Source organism: Alexandromys fortis, unplaced genomic scaffold (genome assembly GCF_014885135.2).
Source record: "Alexandromys fortis isolate MF-2015 unplaced genomic scaffold, M_Fortis_MF-2015_v1.1 scaffold_1, whole genome shotgun sequence".
NCBI classification, from domain to species: Eukaryota; Metazoa; Chordata; class Mammalia; order Rodentia; family Cricetidae; genus Alexandromys; species Alexandromys fortis.
In genome coordinates, this window is record NW_026067927.1 from 11,998,023 (window position 1) to 12,021,440 (window position 23,418).

Below are 23,418 nucleotides of genomic sequence, written 5' to 3' on the forward strand. Positions count from 1 at the left end.
AAAAAAAAAAAAAAAAAGAGGAAGAAGAAAAAAGAAAGGAAGAAATACATGAAGCACACAAGCACACAAGACAAAGTAATAACTTCTTACCTTTTTACCACCTTTAGGTTTAAGGTCACTCTGTTTAAAAAAGAGAAAGAACAATGTTGAAGATGGATCTAAATGAACTCTAGCAATGTGTTCTGTTAGTTCCTATCTTTCAGAGACTTCAGGGTCTGAAGAAGGGGCCCAGATCCACCCTTTAGCATATCAGGATCCGCTACTAGAATGCCAAGCACAAAGGACTTACAAGCCCATAGATAATACCTTTAGCAGAGACTTGCAAGAATAACCAAACTACTATTTTAGGAACAGATGTCATTAATTACATAAGTCAGTAAATAAAAGACAAAAACCACTTCCCTTGGCTTTTCTGATACTGATACAAAGGAGAGCTTGATGATTCTGCAGCAAACCAGGTATGCGAGCAAGGTGGAATAAACATCTACTCTGAGTAAGTCATTCTCCCAGCCTGTTAGTGACTGTCCAGGAGTTTTCTCTGCACAAGTGACTGAGTTATACGACAGTTCTTACCGGATGGACATCACCAATGTAGTACTGCTTTAGCATTTCCCTGGCATCAGGGGAGTGGCCAACATCTTCAAAGCTTTCTGTTGCATCAGCACCAGCTTGTTCCAGCAGAACCTCTTCCCCACCAGGGTGCTAGAATAAAATGGCATTTGCTAAATACAGTTCTCTCTGAAATGCAAACTGAAGTTTTTCTTTCCATCCTCATTCTTCCTTTCCCATCTCTATTTAATGGGACACACTGTGTGCCACCTGTGTGGTTGCATCAGGAAGAATACAGCACCATTTTCTACAATATTCTGACCCAAAATGCATGGAGTGAGCAATAATTGATTTCCTTTGTTAACATTAAAACCACAACAAAAAGAACAATGAAAACTACATGTGGGAACTCCAGGATTTCTGGAATTCTTTATTCCATTTTTTTTACATTTTTCTTTCTTCTTCATCTTCCTCCTCCTTCATCTCTGACTCCTTTTTTCAGATGGGATCCATGTAGTTTGGATGACCTGGAACTCAATATATAGCCCAGGATAACCTTAAAAGCCAGCTCTCGGGCTGGAGAGATGGCTCAGAGGTTAAGAGCACTGCCTGCTCTTCCAAAGGTCCTGAGTTCAATTCCCAGCAACCACATGGTGGCTCACAACCATCTGTAATGGGGTCTGGTGCCCTCTTCTGGCCTGCAGACATACACACATAATATTGTATAAATAATAAATTAAAAAAAAAAAAAAGCCAGCTCTCCCTGTTTCCTGGGATTGCAGGCGTGGGCCTGAGGTGCTAGGCATTGAACCCAGGCAGGCCTCATGCATGCTAGGCAAGCACTCTCTCCCAACTGAGCAATGTCCTTTACCCATTCCCTTTCTTTCTCCTTTTTTAAAAAACTTTGCTCTTGTGTATGTGTGTGCATGCATGAATGCTCCTGTCTCAGCTTCCTGAATGGTGATGCTTGCAACTTCTAAGTTTAAAACTATTTTCAAGGGGCTGGAGGGATGAGGTAAAGAGCACTGACTGCTCTTCCTGAGATCCTGAGTTCAATCCCCAGCAACCACATGGTGGCTCACAGCCATCTACTATGAGATCTAATGCCCTTTTCTGGTGCTCAGGCAAAACATGCAGCCAGAATACTGTATACATTATAAATAAATAATTAAAAAAACTATTTTCAAGTAAAAAAAAATAAGTAAGTAGGTAGGGTAGGGAAAACACATTCTATAATTATATGTTACTAAGACTGAGATGTCTTTGGGTCCATACTTGTAAAATACAATAATGAAAGTACTTATCTTGACAGCTATTGCTATTACATAGGATAGCTACAAACACTTGGCACTGGGGAAGATGGCTCAGTAGGAAAAAGCCTGACAGACTGATTTCAATCCCTGGAACGTATGAAGAGAACCAACTTCCAAAAGGTGTCCTCTGACTTCCCTCCACACATGCTTTGGGGCAGCATGCACGCACACAATTAATAAACAATTTTTTAAAACTTGGCACCTGCCAAGAATGATGACGCACGCTTTTCATCCCAGCAGTTGGGAGGCAGGAGGCAGATCTCTGAATTCCAGTCCAGCCTGGCCTACACAGTGAGTTCCAGGCCATCCAGAGCTGCACAGAGGCCCTGTCTCAAAACAAATAAACAAAAAGCAAATACCTGGAAATGCGAAAGCGACTCTGGTTGCTGCACACGGTAAACTCCATGCCTTCTGAAACTGAAGTATTACCTATTCCAAAACTGTATTTTCTAAACTAGCACTCATAGTCCCTGACATCAATACTCAGCAGACATTTACATTTTTTGACACAGTCACACATTTAACACAACCAACCACCTCAGCAGTGTCAATGTTTCAAAGATTAATTCAAGAAAAATACAAAACCTCTCAAAATCACCTGCCAGGCATGGTCACTCGCCAGCTCCCTGAGGATCAGAGTAGCTCCTATCTTCGTCTCTGCAAAGGTGCCCACCCTGGAGAGCCCAGCACCTAAGCTATCTTAATGCAGGAGTTAAGAGTGCTGTTCACCTGTTTCGTCTGGAGACAAAATGAAATCACTGCAGAGGGAACTGCATCCCAGTTTGCTCTATGTCGAAACTACGGAAGATAGTTCCTCTTTCGGCACATCCCAACAAACAGGCGTTCACAGTAAGATCTGCCAGGCCTGGTGGTACAGGCCAATAATCCTACCATCACAAGAGGTTGAGGAGGGTATCCCAAATTCAAGCCAGCTGGGACAACTTTGTCAGATCCTGTATCAAAATAAAAAGCCTCGGTGGTACGCGCCCTTAACCCCAGCACTCAGGAGGCAGAGGCAAGTGGATCCCTGTGAGGATGGCCTTTACAACTCAGTCGAGCTGGGAGGGGAGGAGGCAATTCCCACCAGGAAGAGCACCCAATCAGTAGTCTAGTGCCAAATGGTCAGCCCTGAAAATATGCATGCATGCATACATACACATACATATATACATACATATGTACGAGCAAAATTATATAGACTCGACAAGTTGTTTTTAGGATTATATATGAATATACAAATACATATATGCCTGCAATAACAACTGATTAAAAAAGAGGCCATGAATTTGAAGGAGAGCAAGGAATGTATGAGAGGATTTGAATAGAGAAATGTTGTAATTAAAATACAACCTCAAAAATAAACAACAAACTTTTAAAAAAGAAATAAAACATGATTAAAACCATGTTGCACTTAACATGGTAAGTACTGTTTGAAATGGAGTCTCTGAATAAAAGGGAGGCTGCATAAGCCTGGCCATGCAGCAGGACCGTTCCTTTCTGAACTTTGGTACTAGAAAGCAGGAAATGGTAAGTGTGTGGCTGGTAATTCACAATGAAAAAGTCCCATTAAAAATGTTTTAGAGGTGTCTTGAAAAAACAACAAAAGTTTTAAAGGGATTCAGTGGTTAAGTGCACTTGCTGCTCTTGCAGAGGACCCAGGTTCAGTTCTCTACATAGCCCTCAGTGTCCTGGACATCACAATGTAGACACCAGGCTGGTCTCAAACTCAGAGATCTGCCTGCCTCTGCCTCCCCATCATTGAGATTAGTACGGGACACCATGCCTCACATGTAAAAGCTTATTTTCTAACAGGGCCCCAGACCTTAGTACAACTGACTCCATGGTAGAAGTGCCTTCAAGCCGTAAAACAGCACATAGACAGCACTACCTGCCAAAACTAAAACAAAGGCCTAACCCATCCAAGTCCATGACTTTGGGCAAGCCTAAATGTCCTAACCTTGCTTTTTAGAGTCTGTAGTTCCACTTCTGGCTAGCTGTTCCTTTTTATTTTGTTTTGTTTTGTTTATTTTGTTTTTCGAGACAGGGTTTCTCTGTGTAATAGTCCTAGCTGCCCCAGAACTAGCTCTGTAGACCAGGCTGGCCTCGAACTCACAGAGATTCACCTGTCTCTGCTGGGATTAAAGGCGGTCATCACCACCACCACCTGGGCCTGGCTATTTGTTCTTGCTAACTGAAGTATGTCAACCCAGGACATGGTTTTTAAAAATATTCATTGCGAAAAGGCTCAGGGTTACACTGGGATCCCGAGCACTTAGTATAGTTGCAGTCCAGCTAACAAAGACTTTCTATTGGATTAAATCCATGATCCAGCAATCTTCTCTGGTGAATACTTGGAAACTACTTGATTGATTGTTAAGGTTCTAATTTTTGGTTTCGTCAATAATCACCATATTAACTATTTTGGTATTAGTGTGGTCAAAACATACAACAGAAACAACATCAGGGAGGAGAGACTTCTTTTGGCTGCTCCAGAGACTTTCTAGTCCTTCAGAAGAAGGAAGGCAGGGTAGCAGGGACACGTGATGCAGATTCACACTGTAGTGCTCTGCTCCACAGATCAGGGGGTAGGACTGGAACCAGGGGTTCGTATAATTTTCAAAAGGCCCACTGCAAGTGGCCTATTTTTGTCAGCTTAGGCTCGCCCTCCTAAAAGATTCACAGCCTCCCAAAACAGTGTCAGCAGTTGGCAGATAAGTGTCCTAAGCCTGTAGGGGGCATCTCTAAGTCAATCCATAATAACTGTAAGATTTATACGTAAGTGTGCAAAAGGAATGCTTTACAGCACAGTGTATTATGCAAAAGCTAGAAGTCACCACAGTGGTCACTTTGGGGGAGGGATACTGGTTAGGAAGAAACACACCTAGAGGGCTACCAGAACTTGGATGGCAGTTTCACGGATGTATGAACTTAGGGAAAACTCACTGAGCATGCTTTTAGGCTTTGGGCATTTTTATATTACAGATTTTAAAATACATCTTCAGAACTGTGCAGCTGACATCAAAAAGAGGAAACACCTGGACATGTCTACTGACTGGACACAAGGTAGAGTTCTTTGAATGTGTTTCACAGCATAGCATTTTCTCCAAGGAATATTTTAGATGGAAGCCCAATTTACACAATCAAGTACAAGTAATTAAAGTGTTTAGCAATCTTCAAGAAGCAATCTAAAAGCCATCCACACATACAACCGGACAAATAAGACTAGATGACAAACTGATAATACCAGTAGCAGGTACAGGCAGTCTTAAATCTTATTAAGAGCTACAAGTCCCTAATTTCAGTACACAGGTTTGGAGAGCGTACTTGTAGACTGCCAATGCATAAAAATAAGCTGTTGTTACTCCTGACATTCACCAGAATACAAAACAGTTCCACCATTTTGGCTAATTTTAAGCAAGCTTTTATTAAAAATGATAAATACTGACCAAGATGGAATTTGGCCAGGACCAAATTTAGACACTTTGCAGCTGTGTTGCTGAGACACGTGTTGGAAGGGCTTATACAAACAAAACCCAAAGGTTACCATACTTTCCCGTGAGGCTTTATTGTTATTTTCCAAGAACTCTAACTCTCAGAATCTCAGGAAGTTCCCTGGTCCTTGGGCAGGTGGGACTCCCAGGTGAACTTTGCTGTAGCTATTTTATGAGGTCAGAGAAGGAAAAAAAGAGCTAAGACCAGTGTACAAGGCACCTCCCCCACCTGACTCAAGGGCTGTAAGTCCCATACACCCAACACAAACATTACGGGAGATGGGACTAAGTTCAATTTTAGCCCAACCAATTCTTGTCTACCAGTCTTTGTGCTAGCTAATCTTCACTGTCAGCTTAACAGGACTTAGGCTCACCTAGAGACACACCTGTGAGGATGTTTCTGTAACTCACCTAAAATCCACCCTGAATGTGAGTGACATGCTACTGTGTGCTGTGGCCCCAAAATGAATAAAAAGAACAAAATGAGAAAGTCAGATGAGATCAGCATTCACCTCTCCCTTCCTGACGGCAAACATCATGTGACCAGCCATCTCTCAGTTCAGGCATCATGCTTTCCCTGCCACAATGGACCATGTTCCCTCAAACTCTGAGTGAAAGTCAACCCTTCCCTAGCTCCAGTTTTTTCGTCACAGCAAGAAGAATTGTAAGTATTAATACAGAAGTGCTGAATAGTGGCCTGGCTAGAATAGTGAGAATAAAAAGCCAGGCACAGTGGCACATGACTGCAAACCCAGGGCTAAAGAGGCAAAGATACAATTATCAAGAATAAGACCAACCGTGCTGGGCAGTGACACCACACGCCTTTGACCCCAGCACTTAGGAGGCAATGGCAGGTGGATCTCTGTGAGTTCAAGGCCAGCCTGAGCTACAGATCGAGTTCCAGGACTCTCAGGGATACAGAGAAACCCTGTGTCAAACAAACAAACAAACTAACTAACTAACAAAAACCAACCACAGAAGACCAGCCTCAGGGGGGTGGAAAGATGGCTAAGAAATTAAGAACATGTAACTGCTCTTGAAAAGGACCAGAGTTCAGTTCCTAGTGCCCACATTGCATGGCTCACAACCTCCTGCAACTTCAGGGATTCGACCCCCCTCTTCTGGATTTTGCAGACACCTGTACTCACACATTTTTACACACATACACACACACACACACACAAAATAAATATTTTTTAAGATAGTGAAGACAAGTTCAGATGAGGTAACTTACAAAAAGTGTCTCTGCTCTACTTCCCATTCTCCCCAGTTAAGCACAGAAAGGACAGAAATTTGAAATACTGCTCTAAAAAAGAGGAGAGAGTCCCTGAGCTGAGAATGCAGGAGGTGCCCATCACATGGCAGGACATTTGCACTGTGGAGGCTCGTGGTATCTAAAACCCTTTTAGTACTTTTCACTGCCAGAGAGGCAGAAACCAGAGAGGATTCAACGTTGAACAATAGCATAAAAAACCTGAGGTGGCTGCCACATCTATGTAGCACTTGCTTCCTGTACCTTCTTTTCTTTTTTAAAGTATACAAATATTGTGCCTGTATTTATGCCTGAGTACCACACATGTGCCTCATGCCTGCAGAGACTAGAGGAAGGTATCAGATCCTCTGGAGTAGAGTTACAGATGGGTTGTAAGTCACCATCTGGGACTCAAACTTGGGTTCTCTGGAAGGACAGAAAGTGCTCTTAATTGATGCTGAGTCACCTCTCCAGCTATATTTCTTTTCTGACACAAACTTTCATTGTTCTTATAAAAAATATATTTATTTATTGTGTGTGTGTGCGAGCACCTTAAGTCACTTGTATGGAAGTCCAAGGACAACTTGCAAAAGTCAGTTCTCTCCTACCATGTGGATCCTGGGAACTGAACTAAAGCTTCATAGTAAGCACCCTTACCCAGTGAACCATCTTGCTAGCCCAACTTTCATTTTTCTTTTTACTTCTTCAGAAGAAGAATGTCATAGTGATATATAATACCTTGTATGCTAATTTAAAATATTTTAAATTGCCAAATAAAGAAAAATTTCTAAATGAGATTTTAACTTCATCATTGGTTGTTCAATTATTCAAGAACCCTCAACTACTAGGGGTAGAAAGATGACTCAGCAGTTAAGAACACTGGCTGCTTTTCCAGAGGACCTGGGTTCAATACCCAGCACTCACATGGCAGCTTATAGTCGTATGTAACTTCAGTTCCAGATCTGACACCTTCTTTCTGGTCTATATTGGCACCAGACACATAAAGGGTGTACAGACACACATGCAGGCAAAACATCTATTTGCATAAATTTTACAAATTCAAAAGCAACTCAACTACCTCAAAAACTTCCACATTAAGGTTTGGTAATAATACTTGATTCTTTTCAGTAGGACAACCCTGCATCTATGCACCAGACTTCAGTGTAAGGTTGTGAGGGAATGCTGATACCCTCCCCCAGTCTGACAATTTTGTCAACTACAGCTTCTGACAGTCCAAACCTCTTAGCAGCTTAAAGCCTGTAACAAAAAGGATACTAGAACTGTGCTATATTTAAGCCTCATTATTCAAACTAATTAAAAGCTATTTAACATGCAAAACTCCCATTAGCTGAGGGCTACAGACATGTTACTATACTAGTAACACTCCAGATAGAATTGTCAGTTATCTCATTCATTGAAAAGACAATCAAGGCAGCAAAGCGTTGAGACAGAGTGGAATAAGGAACAACCCTGGAGGCCAGATATAGATGTGACAATTTCAGTCTTGTAAACTTGATTTGTATTTTATATATGACTAATAGCTACTAAAACCATGTAATTAAACTACCAAAACCAAAGTCTTCAAGAAAAAAAGTCAGCAAAGCATCAGAGTTTAAAAAATATTCTAGCTAATAAATGCAGACTAAGCAGTGCTTTTGTGATCCCAAATTAGGGAGAGATTTTGTTTGTTTATTGTTCTGAGATAGGGTCTATTTTGTAGCTCTGGCTGTCCTGAAACTCACTATGTAGACCAGGCTGGCTTTGAACTCACAGAGATTCACCTGCCTCTGCCTCCCAAGTGCTGGGATTAAACTATATCCTGTTTAGGAAGAGATTTATTTATAGTACCTTTACCCACTTGCTGTCCCAAGTGATTTGTAGAGTGAAATATTTTAATTCCCATCTTAACTCTTTGTGTAGAGAGCATCTGTGACTTAAAGGTTGGCCTTACATTTTTGGTCTTTACAGTGTTGAAAACTGATATGCACTCAGTATAAAGTACACTTCAAATTTTTAGCTTTTTGAGACTAGTGATAAAGTCTAGTCTAAAATCCCACATCACTCTAAAGGGGTGATGTGGGATTCCCCTCTTTATGCTCTGATTACCATTGATTACTAAAGAAACTGCTTGGCTTATAGCAGGGCAGAACTTAGCTAGGTGGGGAAAACTAAACTGAATGCTGGGAGAAAGAAGATGGAGTTATGGAGAAGCCATGTAGCCCAGGTAAGACACAGCCTCGTGGCAATACACAGATTAATGGAGATGAGTTCATTTAAGATATGAGTCAGCCAGAAATATGCTTAAGGTATTGGCCAAACAGTATTGCAAATAATATGATTTCTGTGAGATTATTTCGGGGCTAAGCAGCTGAGAACAAACAAGCGCCCTCCTACTACAAAGGACACTGGCAGGGAGCTACTTCCCAGTTGGCCATCCAGTCATGAGGACAAACAGCTGCAACTCAATAATATACTACACAATATTTAACAATTATAGGAGACACTCAGTGTTTACTTTTTTTTAAAAAAAAAAAAAGGCTTTGGTAACTGAACACAATGGTACACACATGCAATACTGATACTTCTGATGTGAAAGCAGGACCTGGAGTTCAAAGTCATCCTCACAGCAAGTATGCAGTCAGCTTGGGTTACAGACAATTACATTGTAGTTGGGGCTTTCTCGTGAGACCGAGGCAGGAAGATTATTGCTTGAGCCTACCAGTTCAAGACCAGCCTGGTGTTAGGTAACACATTGAGACTTATAACAAACACCCCAGCACTCAGAGAAACAGAGGCAAGTGGATCTGTGAGCTCACGGCCAGCCTGATCTATATTGAGTTCCAGGACAGACAGGGCTACACAATGATGCCCTGTCCCAAAATAAAACAAAAATGTTCTTCTTTACAACTCCATACTCTCCTTCATTTGTTGAATCAAGAAAGAAAATCAGTTCTCAACTTAAAGAGGGTAGGATAAATTATTCTCAGCCTTTCTGAGTAAAAACGATGTTCTGTGGGGAGCCACAAGTTGTGTAATAACATATTCAGCTCAAGAGCAAACCAAAGCGAGGCTTAAGCCAGATCCAGGATTTTTTATTACTCAATATTTGCCCCATACATGACCCATGGCATTTAAAGCTCTTACCACTTTCAAGCTTGCAATGTGATACCCAAAACAAAAGTTTTACTCACCCTGTTCCCAGGAAAGCCAATGAAGGCAGTTCAAAGTCAAAAGCTCAACATTTTTTGTTTTTCTTAGGGAGAAGGTTTTTGTTTTTTTCTTTTTCAAGACAGGGCTTCTCTGTGTAGCCCTGGCTGTCCTGAAACTCCCTTTGTAGACCAGGCTGGCCTTGAACTCGAACTCACAGAGATTAACCTACCTCTGCTTCCTTAGTGATGAGATTAAAGGTGTCACCACCCAGTCAAAAGTTCAATTTTTAATCCTTGCACACGTGACTATAGGCAAATAATGCCAATGCTAATAGGTCAGAAATCCCTGTGTTGAACAACCCTACATCTAAGGCTCAGGGTACATCCTGGAAGGAGGCCAGAAAGATTACATGAGCCAGAAGACAGGATACCTGCTGCTAGACAGGGACTCTGCACACATGAAATCTCAACAACAAAGTTGCCTAAGCTGAGTCATATAATGACCAGACCAGATGGCATGCCTACATGAATGGGGGAAACTTCACAAGCCCCCACTCCCAGACGAAGAGCTACAGGTGATGAGCTGCTGAGAAAAGAATCAGTTTGCTCCAGGGAGGAGCCTCCTGATAGGCTACTCAGTTCCAAGTATCAGTCCTAAACGCATGTATATATGAGCAACGCTAAAGAAGGGTATGAGAGGAGTTGGGGAAAGAGACTGAGGGATAAAACTGATATAATATACTCATGTACAAATTTACAAAAAAAAATCTTTAAAAAAGAAAATAAAAAGCAACAAAAGGATTCTTTTTTAAAAAAAAGTTGATTTCTTTTATTTTGCTTTGTTTTTTGAAGCAGGGTCTCTCTGTATAGTCCTGGCTGTCCTGGACCTCTGCAGACCAGGCTGGCCTAGAACTCACAGAGACATGCCTGCTTCTGCCTCCCTAGCATTGGGTTAACAGGTGTGCATCACCATATCCAACTCTCTGGGTTGATTTTTTTTTTTTACCATCAGTGTGGACTGGGGAGATTGCTCAGTTAGTAAAGTGCTTTCCAGATGCAGACTCACCCATGTGAAAAGCTCAGCACCGTGGCATTTGCTTGTAATTCAAGAGTAGGGAAAGCAGACATGAGGATTCTGTTCAGTGACTGTCTCAAAACACAAGGTAGGGCCTTCACAATGGCTCAGATGCTCATCAAACCCAATGACCTGAGTTCATTTCCCATGACCCACATAGTAGAAGGAGAGAACAGATTCCTAAAAGTCATCTGCTGACTTCTACATATGTGTTACGGCATGTCCATGTGAACAAACACATTTTAAATAAATAAAATATTTAATCATAATAAAATGTCTTTTTTTGGTTGGTTGGTTTTTCTTTGTTTTTTGTTTGCTTGCTTGCTTGCTTACTTGCTTGCTTGCTTGGTTTTTTGAGAAAGGGTTTCTCTGTAGGTTTAGAGCCTATCCTGGAACTAGCTCTTGTAGAACAGGCTGGCCTCAAACTCACAAAGATTTGTCTGCCTCTGCCTCCCAAATGCTGGGATTAAAGGCGTGCACCACCACCTGTAATCATAATAAAATTTCTAAAGAAAAATAAAATGTATCAATGTACCACACCCCATTCACTGAAAGAAGAGAAAGACAACCCAATAATCTAGTGACAGAAGAAAGCATTTGACAAAGTTCAACACCCTGACAAAAAACCTAGAAAACTAGAAAGGAAACTTCAGCAATATAATAAAAAGCACTTATAAAAAACATACAAAATACTCAAAAGTAAAAGACTGTTCTTTAATCAGTAACAAGATGAGATGCCAGTTCAAGACTGCTGTTCAGTACTGTACTTAAAGTTCTAGCCAAGACACTTAGACAAACAGATCCAAGTAAGAACGAAAGGAAGAAAGAGAAAAGGAGAAACAGAAGAGTTCAAACCATCTACAAGAAAGATATAAACAGCTCACTAAGTCAGCAAAGTTTTGTTGAATAAGCTCAAAAAAGTGTTTCCATAAACCAGCAATGAATGATCCGCACCCCCAAAAGAAAGAGAGGGAAAGAATGGGAGGGAGAGAGAGGAAAGAAAAGAAAGAAATTCTACTTAATAGCATCTAGAAGGATTACTACCTAATCCTTCTACCTAAGTTCAACCATAACCACGGAAACTCAGGTTGGCCTTGAATTTATAGTAATCCTCTTGCCTCAGCCCCTGAGTACTGGAATCATAGGCATGAACCAGCACAGTTGACTTATATGATCCCATTTTTAAGGGTAAAATTCATAGTGCAGAAATCAGAACAGTACTGAGGCTAGGAACATTGGGGAATTGTTGCTTAATGGGTACAGTTTCAGTTTGGAATGAGAAAGCTCTGAAGACGGATGATGGTTATAGTTGCAAAAACATGTGAACATACTTAATGCCAAACTATATACTTAAAAATAGTTACAATGGTAAATGTTACATGGAGAAATTTATCACAATAAGAATGCTTTTCACTCAAAGCATAAAGGGCTGATGAGATGGCTCAGTGGGTGATGGTCCTTGCTGTCAAATTTAATGACCTGAGTCCATGATCACCAGAAAGGTGGAAGAAGTGACTCCAGAAAGTTCTTCCTCTGACCTTCACATGTCACTGTGGTATAGCTCACCTACCCATCCATCCACCCACATATAAGTAAACATATAAATTAAAAAGCAAAGAGTAAGTTAAGGAAGACAGGTACAAAAGGCATTATGATTCAACTTACATAAAACAGAATGATTCATAGACATGACTGGAGATTACCATGAATTTGGAGAGTAGAACGGAGCGTTGTTTCTTTGTGCTCACAGAGTTTTTGTTCAATGTGATGAAAAGCTTTGGAAACAAGACTGCAGTGATAGCTACACAATACAGTAAATGGTTTGTACAGGTAAAAATGGTTAAAATGGAAAGTTAAAACCAGGGTTGGGGTGGCCCTCAACTCCCAACACTCAGAAAGTAGAGGCAGGCATATCCCTCAGTTTGAGTGAGTTTCAGACGGCCATGGCTACATAAAGAAACCCTGTCTCAAGCCTGGCAGTGGTGGTGCATGCCTTTAATCCCAGAAGTAGGGGGTAGGGGCAGGTGAATCTGTGGATTCAAGGCCAGCCTGGTCTATAAAGTGAGTTTCAGGACAGCCAAAGAAACCCTGTCTTGGGGAAAGAAAAAAAAAAAAGAGAAAAGGAAAAAGCTAAGGGTATAGATGAGTCAATCTTAAACATTGCAAAAGTAAAAAAGGTAAAGATAGTTTTACATAGATGTACATATAAATAAACATATGCACTTACTGTTATAAAACAGAAGCTTAATTTACATACCAACAGTTAACATAAGCCCCAAATTTGCTTTTGTCTAAATCACAGCCAAATAAGACAGGAGAGTGGGGCTAGCCTCAGTAATCTATAATAATTAAGTCTATAATAATTAAGTCTACTGGACAATAAAAGATTTCTTCCTTGGCCTAGAAAGCGGCAGTGTGCTTATCAAACACACAGATCTGATTCTTAGCATAGCAAAAATACGACAAAACATAACTCAGTAACAACAAAACTCACAAGGAGCTGGAGAGATGCCTCCACAATTAAAAGCACTTACTGCTCTTGAGGAGGACTCTTTGGTTCCCAGCACCCACAAGGAGCACTTATGACTACTTATAAGTACAGATCCAAGAGACCCACCCTATTCCAGCCTCTACTGGCTCTTGCACTCAAGTGCACAGATACACATATATACACAAAACGAACAAATCATATACACAGGAGCTAGAGATAGATACATATAGTTCAATCATAGAGTGTTTGCCTAGCAAACCTAAGGTCCCCAGTTCAGTCTCTACACTGAAAAAAACAAGTAAGATTTCCACCTACTTCGATTGAGTAAAAACCTGGTATTATACAATACATAATGCCCACTTTCTTTAGCACAAATCTCTTGTGTGATTAGTTTTGGGGTTTTATTATAGTTCAGACAGTTCTCAAACTCAAGAATTTCCCAATCCAGCTTAATAGGTACAGGAATTTCAGATAAGTGATACCACAGATGGCTTGCATTTAAATCTCACGTAAGTTACTATATAAACTAACAAAAAAGAAGTAACAATTGACTGTGTGGTCTATATGTTTTTGCCCCACTCAAGCAAAAATAATCAAATAAAACACTGTATAACTATGAGAAAACTTTGTACTATCCTCTTGTGAAGGATCTTAGTCAGTTCAACTAATACCAAATTCATCAACACCAAAGACTATGTGATATGAAGCAGAATTAGTCTAAATTCAATTAGTCTACTAAATACTACTGGTAGAGGACAGAAAAATCTATGCTTTAGAAGAGAAATAAAAGAACAAATTACTAATGGAAATTTATTCCAGATTATTAGGTCTATGGAAAGAACAGGACTGATGGACTGACAAGAGAATGTGAGGAATGACAATTACAGTATAAAATTCTAGCTGGAAAAAAGTGATTCAAGTTGTCTGTGGATGGAAATTCCATTCTGATACAGTAAAAATGTGGCAAATGGAACTCTACTGGAGACCACCTGACTTGGAAATGGACCTGAGAAACATTAGCTTGAGGAAGCTGCAAAAATTAGGCTGGATGACAAAGAGCAATCTCTAGCCAAATACATTATATCACCAAAGCCAAATACAAAGATTAAAGTGTGGCAGGGAAAAGAAAGATAACAGAGCTAGGGAGTGACGCAGGGAAATGATGGCGTCTGCTTGGGTTAAGAGTGAGACTGGTAAGACAGGGGTGTTGAGAGGAAACAAGTCTGATGCCAAAGGGTGTAACTTGGCAAGGTCACCAAACTACCTACCCCAAGTCCCAAATTCAGGTCTACAAATTCCAACATAACCTGATAACCTTACCCACCCCAGACCGCTGCTACAGATAGGGATCTTCATGGAATATCACAATTTCAATTAGTTAATTATTGTAGGTGATGCACACACATGCCAGAGAACAACCCTGTGAACTGCGTTCTCCTCCCCTGTCAGTCTCAGGAGTTCAGGTAGTGAGACTTGCACCACAAATGCTCTCCCAGCTGAGCCGTCTCCTAGAGCCCAGAATTGTCATTTCATTCAATGTCTGTCTTTACCACTAGACTATAAACTCTTAGGAATAAGGACCACAGTAGCCTTCTATGTAACTGAGACAGAACATGACACCTAAAACAGGACGACCAGGGAACACTCATTCTGTTCAAAAGGCACAGGCATGCCTATGACCACATATAAAATGAACACAAAGCCATTGATTGATTGGGTCACCCTGCCTGTGCAGGGCCAGGGATTAAACTTTGCCTCATCTTATTTCAGTTTTCCCTAGGATAGGACGTCTTACATGAACTACTGTGGAAACACAGAACACAAACACACACATGTGTGTGTATGTGCGTGTGTATGCATGCCTACACACCACTTAAGTAACAATTGAACTGTGTTTTGTTGTTGCTACCTTTTTTTTTTAACCATCCTTATGAAAATCCACTAAAAATGATTAGTCAAACTGATGTTTTCAGGGGATCTCCTAGAATTACACCAAATAGAGACTATATTCTTTGCCTTGCTTCAGGCAAAGCCACTGTCTCCTACATATGATAGTAACTACTGCCAGCTCCTTTCTGCTACTCCTAGGTATCTAAGTCACCTTTAATTACTTCAAGACTATTTCATCTGTCACTTAGCATTGCAAAGATGTGGATGGACTATGGGAAGTTCCGGGTTTGATCTCTCCACCAATAAATAAATGTTGTTGGAAGTAGCATAATTCTATTTTATTTGCAAAAAAAACATAAGTTACTAAGCTCTTTATGCTGGGTACTGTAAGTCTTTATGTGCACTATTTAAATTACTAGTCAAAACCACCCTACACAGAAGGTACTACTACCTCCATCCTACAGATGAGGAAGGCTCTTTACAGTGTTGCTTACTCAAGTTGCATACCTTGTAAGAAGTAAAGAAGGACACTTGAACCAGGCATTTGGGCTATAAAGTTGGCCTCCAGCATTAGAAAAAAATGCTTTCAGGTAAAAACAACAGTTTATGATATGTAACTAACTCCCATGCATACACACACACATACACACATACAACAGTAAAAACTTAATAAACATTTTTAATTTAAAAAAAAAAAAGCTGGGCATGATGATACACACTTGCAATTCCAACACTTAGAAGACTGAGAATGAGGACTGAGTTTGAGGCCAGCCTAGACTACATAGGAAGTTCAAGACCACCCTAGGTAACTTAGAAAAACCTTATCTCAGGGGGAAAAAAATTATGGACAGGCATGGCAGCCCATTTCTTTAATCCCAGCATTATTTAGGCAAAGGCAGGAGGACCGGCCAACCAGGGATACAATGAGACCCTGTTGGAAATGAAACAAAACAAAAAGTGAAAAAAAGTATGTAAGACTGAAAAGGTATCTTACAAAAAGACGGCCATAAAGCCTGCTGACTAGGTGTCTGTCCCATCAGTGGTGCAAAAGGTCCTTCTGGGCCTGGAGGGATGGCTCAGCCGTTAAAGGCTAGGCTCACAACCAAAAATATAAGAGTTCGGTTCCCAGCACCCACGGCTGTCCCTCCAGGTTCTTATAAAAAAAACATTAAAAAAAAATAAAAAAAAAAAAAAAAAAAAAAAAAAAAGGTCCTTCTGTCTGTGTGTTGCTTTCATTGGTTAATAAAGAAACTGCCGGGGCTGGAGAGATGGCTCAGAGGTTAAGAGCACTGACTGCTCTTCCAGAGGTCCTGAGTTCAATTCCCAGCAATCACATGGTGGCACACAGCCATTTATGAGATCTGGTGCTCTCTTCTGGCCCGCAGGCAGACATGGAAGGAATGTTGTACACATAATAAATAAATAAATCTTTTTTAAAAAAAGAAAGAAAGAAAGAAACTGCCTTGGCCTGTTGATAGGACAGAACTTAGGTAGATGGGGAAGATGGAACTGAATGCTGGGAGAAAGAAGGGCAGTGAGAGAGGATCGCCATGAAGCCCCCAGAGTCAGACATGTTGAATCTTTCCCAGTAAGCCACTGCCACTTGACGATATACAGATTAATAGATATGGGTTAAATTAATATGTAAGAGTTAGCCAATAAGAAGCTAATGGGCCAGGCAGTGATTTAATTAATACAGTTTCTGTGTGATTATTTCGGTTCTAGACAGCCAGGATGAACAAGCAGCTCCCTGCTACAACACATCATGTCCCATAGCCATTTAGTCTCAAATAAACACACAGGTCTACATTAATTATAAACTAATTGGCCTACTATCTCAGGCTCTTATTATTAACTAATTCTTACATCTTAAATTAGCCCATTATTCTTGTCTGTGTTAGCCACATGTCTTGATACCTTTTTCAGCAAGGCAGTCACATCTTGCTTGCTCCATGTCAGGCTTCCTCTCTGTCTGGGTGATGACTGCAGATTGAAACTTCCCTCTTCCCAGAATTCTTGTTGCCCCGCCTCTACTTCCTGCCTGGCTACTAGTCAATCAGGGTTTATTTAATATACAAGTGGCAGGGTACAGACCATTGTCCCACAGCATAAAGCCCATGAAACAGCACCAAAGGTCATGAGTCATCAGGGAAGTCAAAACTATATACCACTGCTTACCCATCAGAACAGCTGAAAGTAAAATGATTTACGTGTCAGCAAAGACAAGCAAATGTTAAAGAACACAAAATGATGTGAACGCTGAGAGAAGCACTGACCACTGCCTACAAATTTACAGCTATATTGCTTCACTCTTACCAACTTTACTACTGTGTGATATTTGGTTTGTGATTTAACAAATAAAGCTTGCAGAGCTAAGTCACTAGATGCCATGCAGTGGTGGTGTATACCTTTAACCCCAGCACTAGAGAGGTGGAGACAGGAAGGGATATGGCTGGGTGGAGAGAGGAATATAAGGCAAAAGGAGACAGGAGCTCAATGCAGTCTGGGGTTGCAGTCTAGGCAGTCAGTCTGAGGATGCAGGCTGAGGAGGTAGTCTGGGGACAGGATAGCTCCTTGGTCTGAGCATTGGTAGAGGTAAGAATTCTAGTGGCTGGCCGCTCTGCTTTTCTGATCCTTCAGCTTTTCACCCCCCATAGCTAACTCTAAGTTTTTATTATTAAGAATAATTAGAATTCATGCTACATACTACTACGTATACGAATAGAAATTTATGTCTACAAAGAGATTTGTGCATGAAAATTCATAGCAGCTTTAGTCATAATGGTCAAAAACTAGAACTACCCAAATGTCCATCAACAGGTAAACAGCATATCCATACAAAGAAAAAAAAAGAACAGATAAAAGATGTGAGAGACATACACTATTCTACATTAGAAATCAAATCAACGGCTACACTAGAAATGGTAGAAATATTCTTGATTTTTGGTGGTTACAAATGTATATATATATATCTGTATACTTCATTGCCTATATATAAGATGTCAACAAAATTGACCTGGGGTTAGAATTTGAAAACTAGATACTAATACATACACGCCAAATGTTTATCAACAGGAAACTGCCTACATTAATTAGGTTATCTACAACAAATCCTCTCCAACAAAAACTAATCCAAGTGTTGATATGGAAAAGTCCTTGAGCTACTGTGTGGTTTGAAAGAGAATGCCACCCCCACACACACAACACTCATTAATGTGAATGCATTCTTAGTTGCCAGTTAGCGGAACTATCTGGGAAGGATTAGGAGGTATAGCCTTGTTGGAGCACGTGTGGCCTTGTTGGAGAAGGTATGTGACTGGGAGTGGGCTTTGAGGTTTCAAAAACCCACACAAGGCCCTGTCTTGCTCTTTTTCTGCCTGCAACTTGTGGATCAGCTAGTGCTCCTATGTCATTCCTCATCATGATGTTCATGGACTCAGCCTCCAAAACTGTAAGCAAACTTCCAATTAAAGACTTTTTTATAAGTAGCCTTAGTCATGATATCTCTTCACAGCAACAGAACAGTAACTAAAACAGATACACAGGTTAAAAAACAAATGCATGGGGCTGGGGAGATGGCTCAGTGGTTTAGAGCACTAACTGCTTCTTCCAGAGGATCCAGGTTGAATTCCCAGCACCCACATGGCAGCTCACAACTGTCTGTAACTCCAGTACCAGGGGGTCTGACACCTTCATACCAACACACATAAAATAAAGTTAAATAAAAAAAAATTTTTTTAAATGCATGGGCCAGGCTGGTGGTGCATACCTTTAATTCTAGTACTGGGGAGGCAGAGAAAGGGTGATTTCTGTGAGTTCAAGGCCAGCCTGATCTACATAGTGAGTTTCAGATCAGCCAATGCTTCATAGTGAAACCCTGTCTCAAAACAACAAAACAAAAAGCAAGCAAAACAAAAAAGCAATGCAGGGGATGAAGAGATGGCTCACTGATTAATTGTAAAGGCTTACAGAGGATTCAAGTTAGGTTCACAGCACCCACATCAGGTGGCTCTTCACTGCCTGTAACTCTAGTTCAAGGAGATCCAACACCTAGCCTCCACAGGCACCTGGTGTGAGTTACCTACCAAGACAGATTTCCTGGATTCTGCATAGTTCTCTGGCCATTTTACCCTTTTTCTTTTTTCTTTCTTTCTTAGGTTTTTTCAAGACAGGGTTTCTCTGTGTAACAGCTCTGGCTGTCCTAGAACTAGCTCTGTCTTGAACTCATAGATGTACCTGCCTCTGCCTTCCAAGTTCTGGGAATAAAAGCGTGAGCCTCCACCCAGCATGTAATTCTCATTTTCCTTATCACCACTACTCTGGTCCTAGTGTGCTCCTTGTCTTAATTACAACATCTTCCTTAACTATGCCTCTCAATCCTACCTTTGTCCTCCAGCGCTGCTTTCTCAACAGACCTGTCAGAATGGCCCAATTAACTTGCATTATATCTCGCTTCTTCTCCAATGATTTCTCATCTCAGAACAAAAATCAAACTTCATTCTAAGACCATCAAAGCTGGAATATGATCAGCCCACTAATCATCCAACCACTGTAGCCTCACTGACTGTCCCCAAACATACCAGACATAGTCCTACCTCAAGAGAATGCTCTCCCTGTAGACGTCGTCTAGCTCTCGCCCTCACTGCACTCCTGGCCTTGACTCACCTTGATGACACTACCTCTGGCCTTCATACCAAAAATGTCAAGCCCTCGTCTCCACTGTCTAAGCACACACAGCTTACAGCACCCTCCTTCTTAGCACCTCTCTACTATCTAACCATGGGTTACAACTCATTCATTCACTCTGCTTACTGTCGGCTTCCCAGGCATTGCAGACTCTAGATGGCACAGATGTGTACCGACTACTGGATCCTTAGTTGCTAAAACAGAATCTGGCACCAACTACAGGTTTAATATTTGCCTAAGGAGATGAATGAGCAAGCTTGGAATGAACAAAACAGGGATAGAGATTATGATGGAAAAGGTTAGCCAGGAACAGCTGACTGCAGGCTGAGCATGGCAGTTCAAGCCTATCATCTCAGCACTCAGGAAGCTGACACAGGAAGATGGCAAAAATTCAAATTCAAGGCCAGTCTGGGCACCATAAAGCCAGCTTGGGATACAGGTAAGACCCTGTTTTAAAAAAAAAAAAAAAACACGCCAGGCGGTGGTGACGCATGCCTTTAATCTCAGCACTCGGGAGGCGGAGGCAGGAGGATCTCTGTGAGTTCGAGGCCAGCCTGGTCTACAAGAGCTAGTTCCAGGACAGGCTCCAAAGCCACAGAGAAACCCTGTCTCGAAAAACAAAAAAAAAAATAAAAATAAAAAAAAATTTAAAAAAAAAAAAAGAGCTAGTTCCAGGACAGACCCCAAAGCTAGAGAGAAACCCTGTCTCAAAAAACCAAAAAAAAAAAGACAACAAAAAAACAGCTAACTGCTGATAAAAATCTATATCTCAAGCTTCAAGGGAAGCCTTGCCTACCAGATGTCATCTCTAGCTACTCATTAGCATAATGTCCTCTTTGCAAACTTCATGCTGAGACTGGAAGGAAGGTGTGGCTCTTGGAAAACAGTCCAGAGGCAGGGTTGCCTGGCATGTGCTGGGCCTACAAAAGCCATCTCCAACACCACACACAAAAACATAAAATAGCTACCAACCATAAGTGTATTATTTTATTAAAAAAAAAAAAGAAGAAGAATAAAATGAGCACACAAATCAAAGCTTCCAGCTCATCTTTAGTGACGGCTCATCACTGGTTCCCTGAGATTGGGAATGACAGCAAAGGAACAAGAGGGGACAGTTCTGAGGAATGAAAATGCCATTCCCTCGGAGGTGATTACATGGCTGACGGCCTGTCAAACCTAAGACTATAGATAAAATTCAGCGGACAGAGCGCCTGACAAGCATGAAGGACTGGATCCCTAGCGTGACACACATGGGGATTACAAGTTCAAGGTCTACATGGCTGAGATGAAAACCAGTCGGGGTCGCGTCAGACACTGTCTCAGCAAGAAGAAAAAATTATCTGTTGTACAACAGTCACAAAGAGATCTTGGGTAATGAGATTTGATCTGAAGAGCTAAGAAAAAGGGCTGGGGATCAGAGATTTAGCTTAATGGTAGAACACTTGCCTAATATGGTCAAGGCCAAAGTTCAATCCCCCAAACCTTAAAAATCTTAAAAAAAAAAAAAAAAATGAGAGCATAGACGGTCAATGGCAAAAGGGGGAAAATCATAGCTTCTAGGTCAACTCAAAATAGGAGTGGAAAAGATTTAAAAAAAAAAATCAGGCCACCATCCTTTAAGCCAGGACTCAGGAAGCAGAGGCAGGCAGATTTCCCTGAATTTGAGGCCAGCCTGGTCTACATTTGCAGTTCCAGGACAGACAAGGATATACCATGAGACCTTGTCTTTAACAGCAACAAAAATTAACTGACTAGTCAGGAACTCTCTGCTCCGCTGGAGAGAATGCTCACTGGTTACGAGCAGAAACTGCTCTCTCAAGGATCCAAACTCAGTACCCAGAAGGCACATCAGGAGGCTCACAACTTCCAGTTACTCCAGCTCCTGGGGTTTGGACCTCTGGCCTCCGCATGCACCGAAATGCAGGCGAACAAGCCCTCGATACAGACATAATTCTATTTTTTTAATTAAAAAACAATCTCAGCTTCTCCTCATGAAAATAAAAGCCCCAGAGGCATTGTTTCCTAAGGCATACTTTCTGGAAAGTTAGGGGCCGTTCTGAAATGGGTACAAGGGGATTAGGTCGTTCAGTGTGACCTTGGGAGTTCTCGGCCTCTGCGAGCCTCAGTGTCTCTTGCTGGAAAACGGGTCGATGTCCTGGCACGTGCTCTCGCAGACTGCAAGTGCTCCCTGCCGCCCGAGACTGAGCCCGCTCCCGCCTCCCAGGAGGTCCCCCCGAGGGTCGCGGTCCCTGCCCGGCGCGCGACGGCGGCGCGTGGCCCCCAGCCCTCACCCCGGCCGCCCGCCGCGGCCTCCCGCCTCCCAGACCCGCACCTCGCTAAGGAAGCGGGTGATATCGTAGACTCGCCCGTGGATCACCATCCACGTCTCCTCCGCGGTGTTTCGCTTCGCCACCTCCTCCAGTCGGTAGTAGGTGACGGAGGGGTCGCAGCCCTCGTCATTCCCGCCGCTGCCGCCGGCCTCCGGGGTCGCCATGGGTCCGGGTCCCTGTCCACCGCTATCCGGGGTTCGCCGGCTAACTTCCTTCAGGCCTGGCCCGCGCAAGGCCCTCGCCGGCTTCCGTAACCGGGTCCGACGCCCAGCTAACCAATCAGCTCTGTCCAGCCCCTCCAACCTTGCCAATCAGATACCGTGATTTTGGACCCGCGCCTAAACGTTGCCGGGTGACAGCTATCAACTCAGTATAAGATTCCGTTCCCTTTTCCCTCCCCTCCACCCTGGGTCCCCCGAGTCCCCGGAAGCTTGTTCCCCCCTCGATCTTCGCGACCAGAATTGCAGCCCCGGGGTGATCCAGCTTTGCTGTCTCCAGATTTGGAGGGAGCCGGTGACTCTTGGTTCCCCTTAAGCTCCAAACGACTCGACAATAAAAATGGGTGTGATGACCTCTGCCTTCCTTGTGGAGACGCTTGACACACTAAAAGGGAAAGGTCTGAGCACACAGCCGTCGCCAAGTGCAGCAGGCTTTGGATACCAGGGCTGTACCCCAAGTTTCCTCCACAAATGACAAAGTGATCTCTAATCAGTGACCCCTTCAGTGACCACGGCCTGTCTAGACTTCTAGTTTCTAAAGGACCTAAAATGGCACTTACTCCAGATGACCCCTGCTAGACGTCTAGGTATTTCGGAACGCCAAGTTCAAGTTCAGGGTTGTGAGCCTCTTATCTTGAGTCGCCTTTAAAACTAATCGGCTGTACGATCCACAATCCCAGAGAACCTGGACAATAAAGAGGACCCCAAGAGAGACATACGTGGATCTAATCTATGTGGGAAGTAGGAAAAGAGCTACTGAGTAAATTGGGAGCATGGGGACTATGGAAGAGGGTAGAAGGGGAGGGGAGAGAAAAAGAGGGGAGTGGAGAAAATTGTATAGCTCAATAAAAACAATAAAAAGATCTAATAGGCTGATCATCCTGAAATGTTTTGATTGTATCACTTTACAGCCTACCCCTCGAGACTGTCCATAACCTATTTGCAATCTCTTTCACTAATATTTTACTCAATTA

General features: G+C 42.1%; 1 protein-coding gene across 2 annotated transcripts in view; it reads right to left on the reverse strand.

Moving 5' to 3' along the window:
* Nucleotides 1-22,480, reverse strand: part of Cyb5b (cytochrome b5 type B) — a 45,401-nt gene extending 22,921 nt beyond the window's left edge. Inside the window, exons 1-3 of one of the 2 annotated variants that reach the window (XM_050143882.1) lie at nucleotides 22,229-22,480; nucleotides 574-702; nucleotides 91-120 (exon numbers count right to left, since the gene is read on the reverse strand). In XM_050143882.1, the coding sequence (XP_049999839.1) occupies nucleotides 91-120; nucleotides 574-702; nucleotides 22,229-22,390 (321 nt within the window). In that variant the 5' untranslated portion in view covers nucleotides 22,391-22,480. The remainder of the gene's footprint in view (nucleotides 1-90; nucleotides 121-573; nucleotides 703-22,228) is intronic. The other variant, XM_050143883.1, reaches the window with a different exon arrangement.
* Nucleotides 22,481-23,418: the final 938 nt, after the last annotated feature.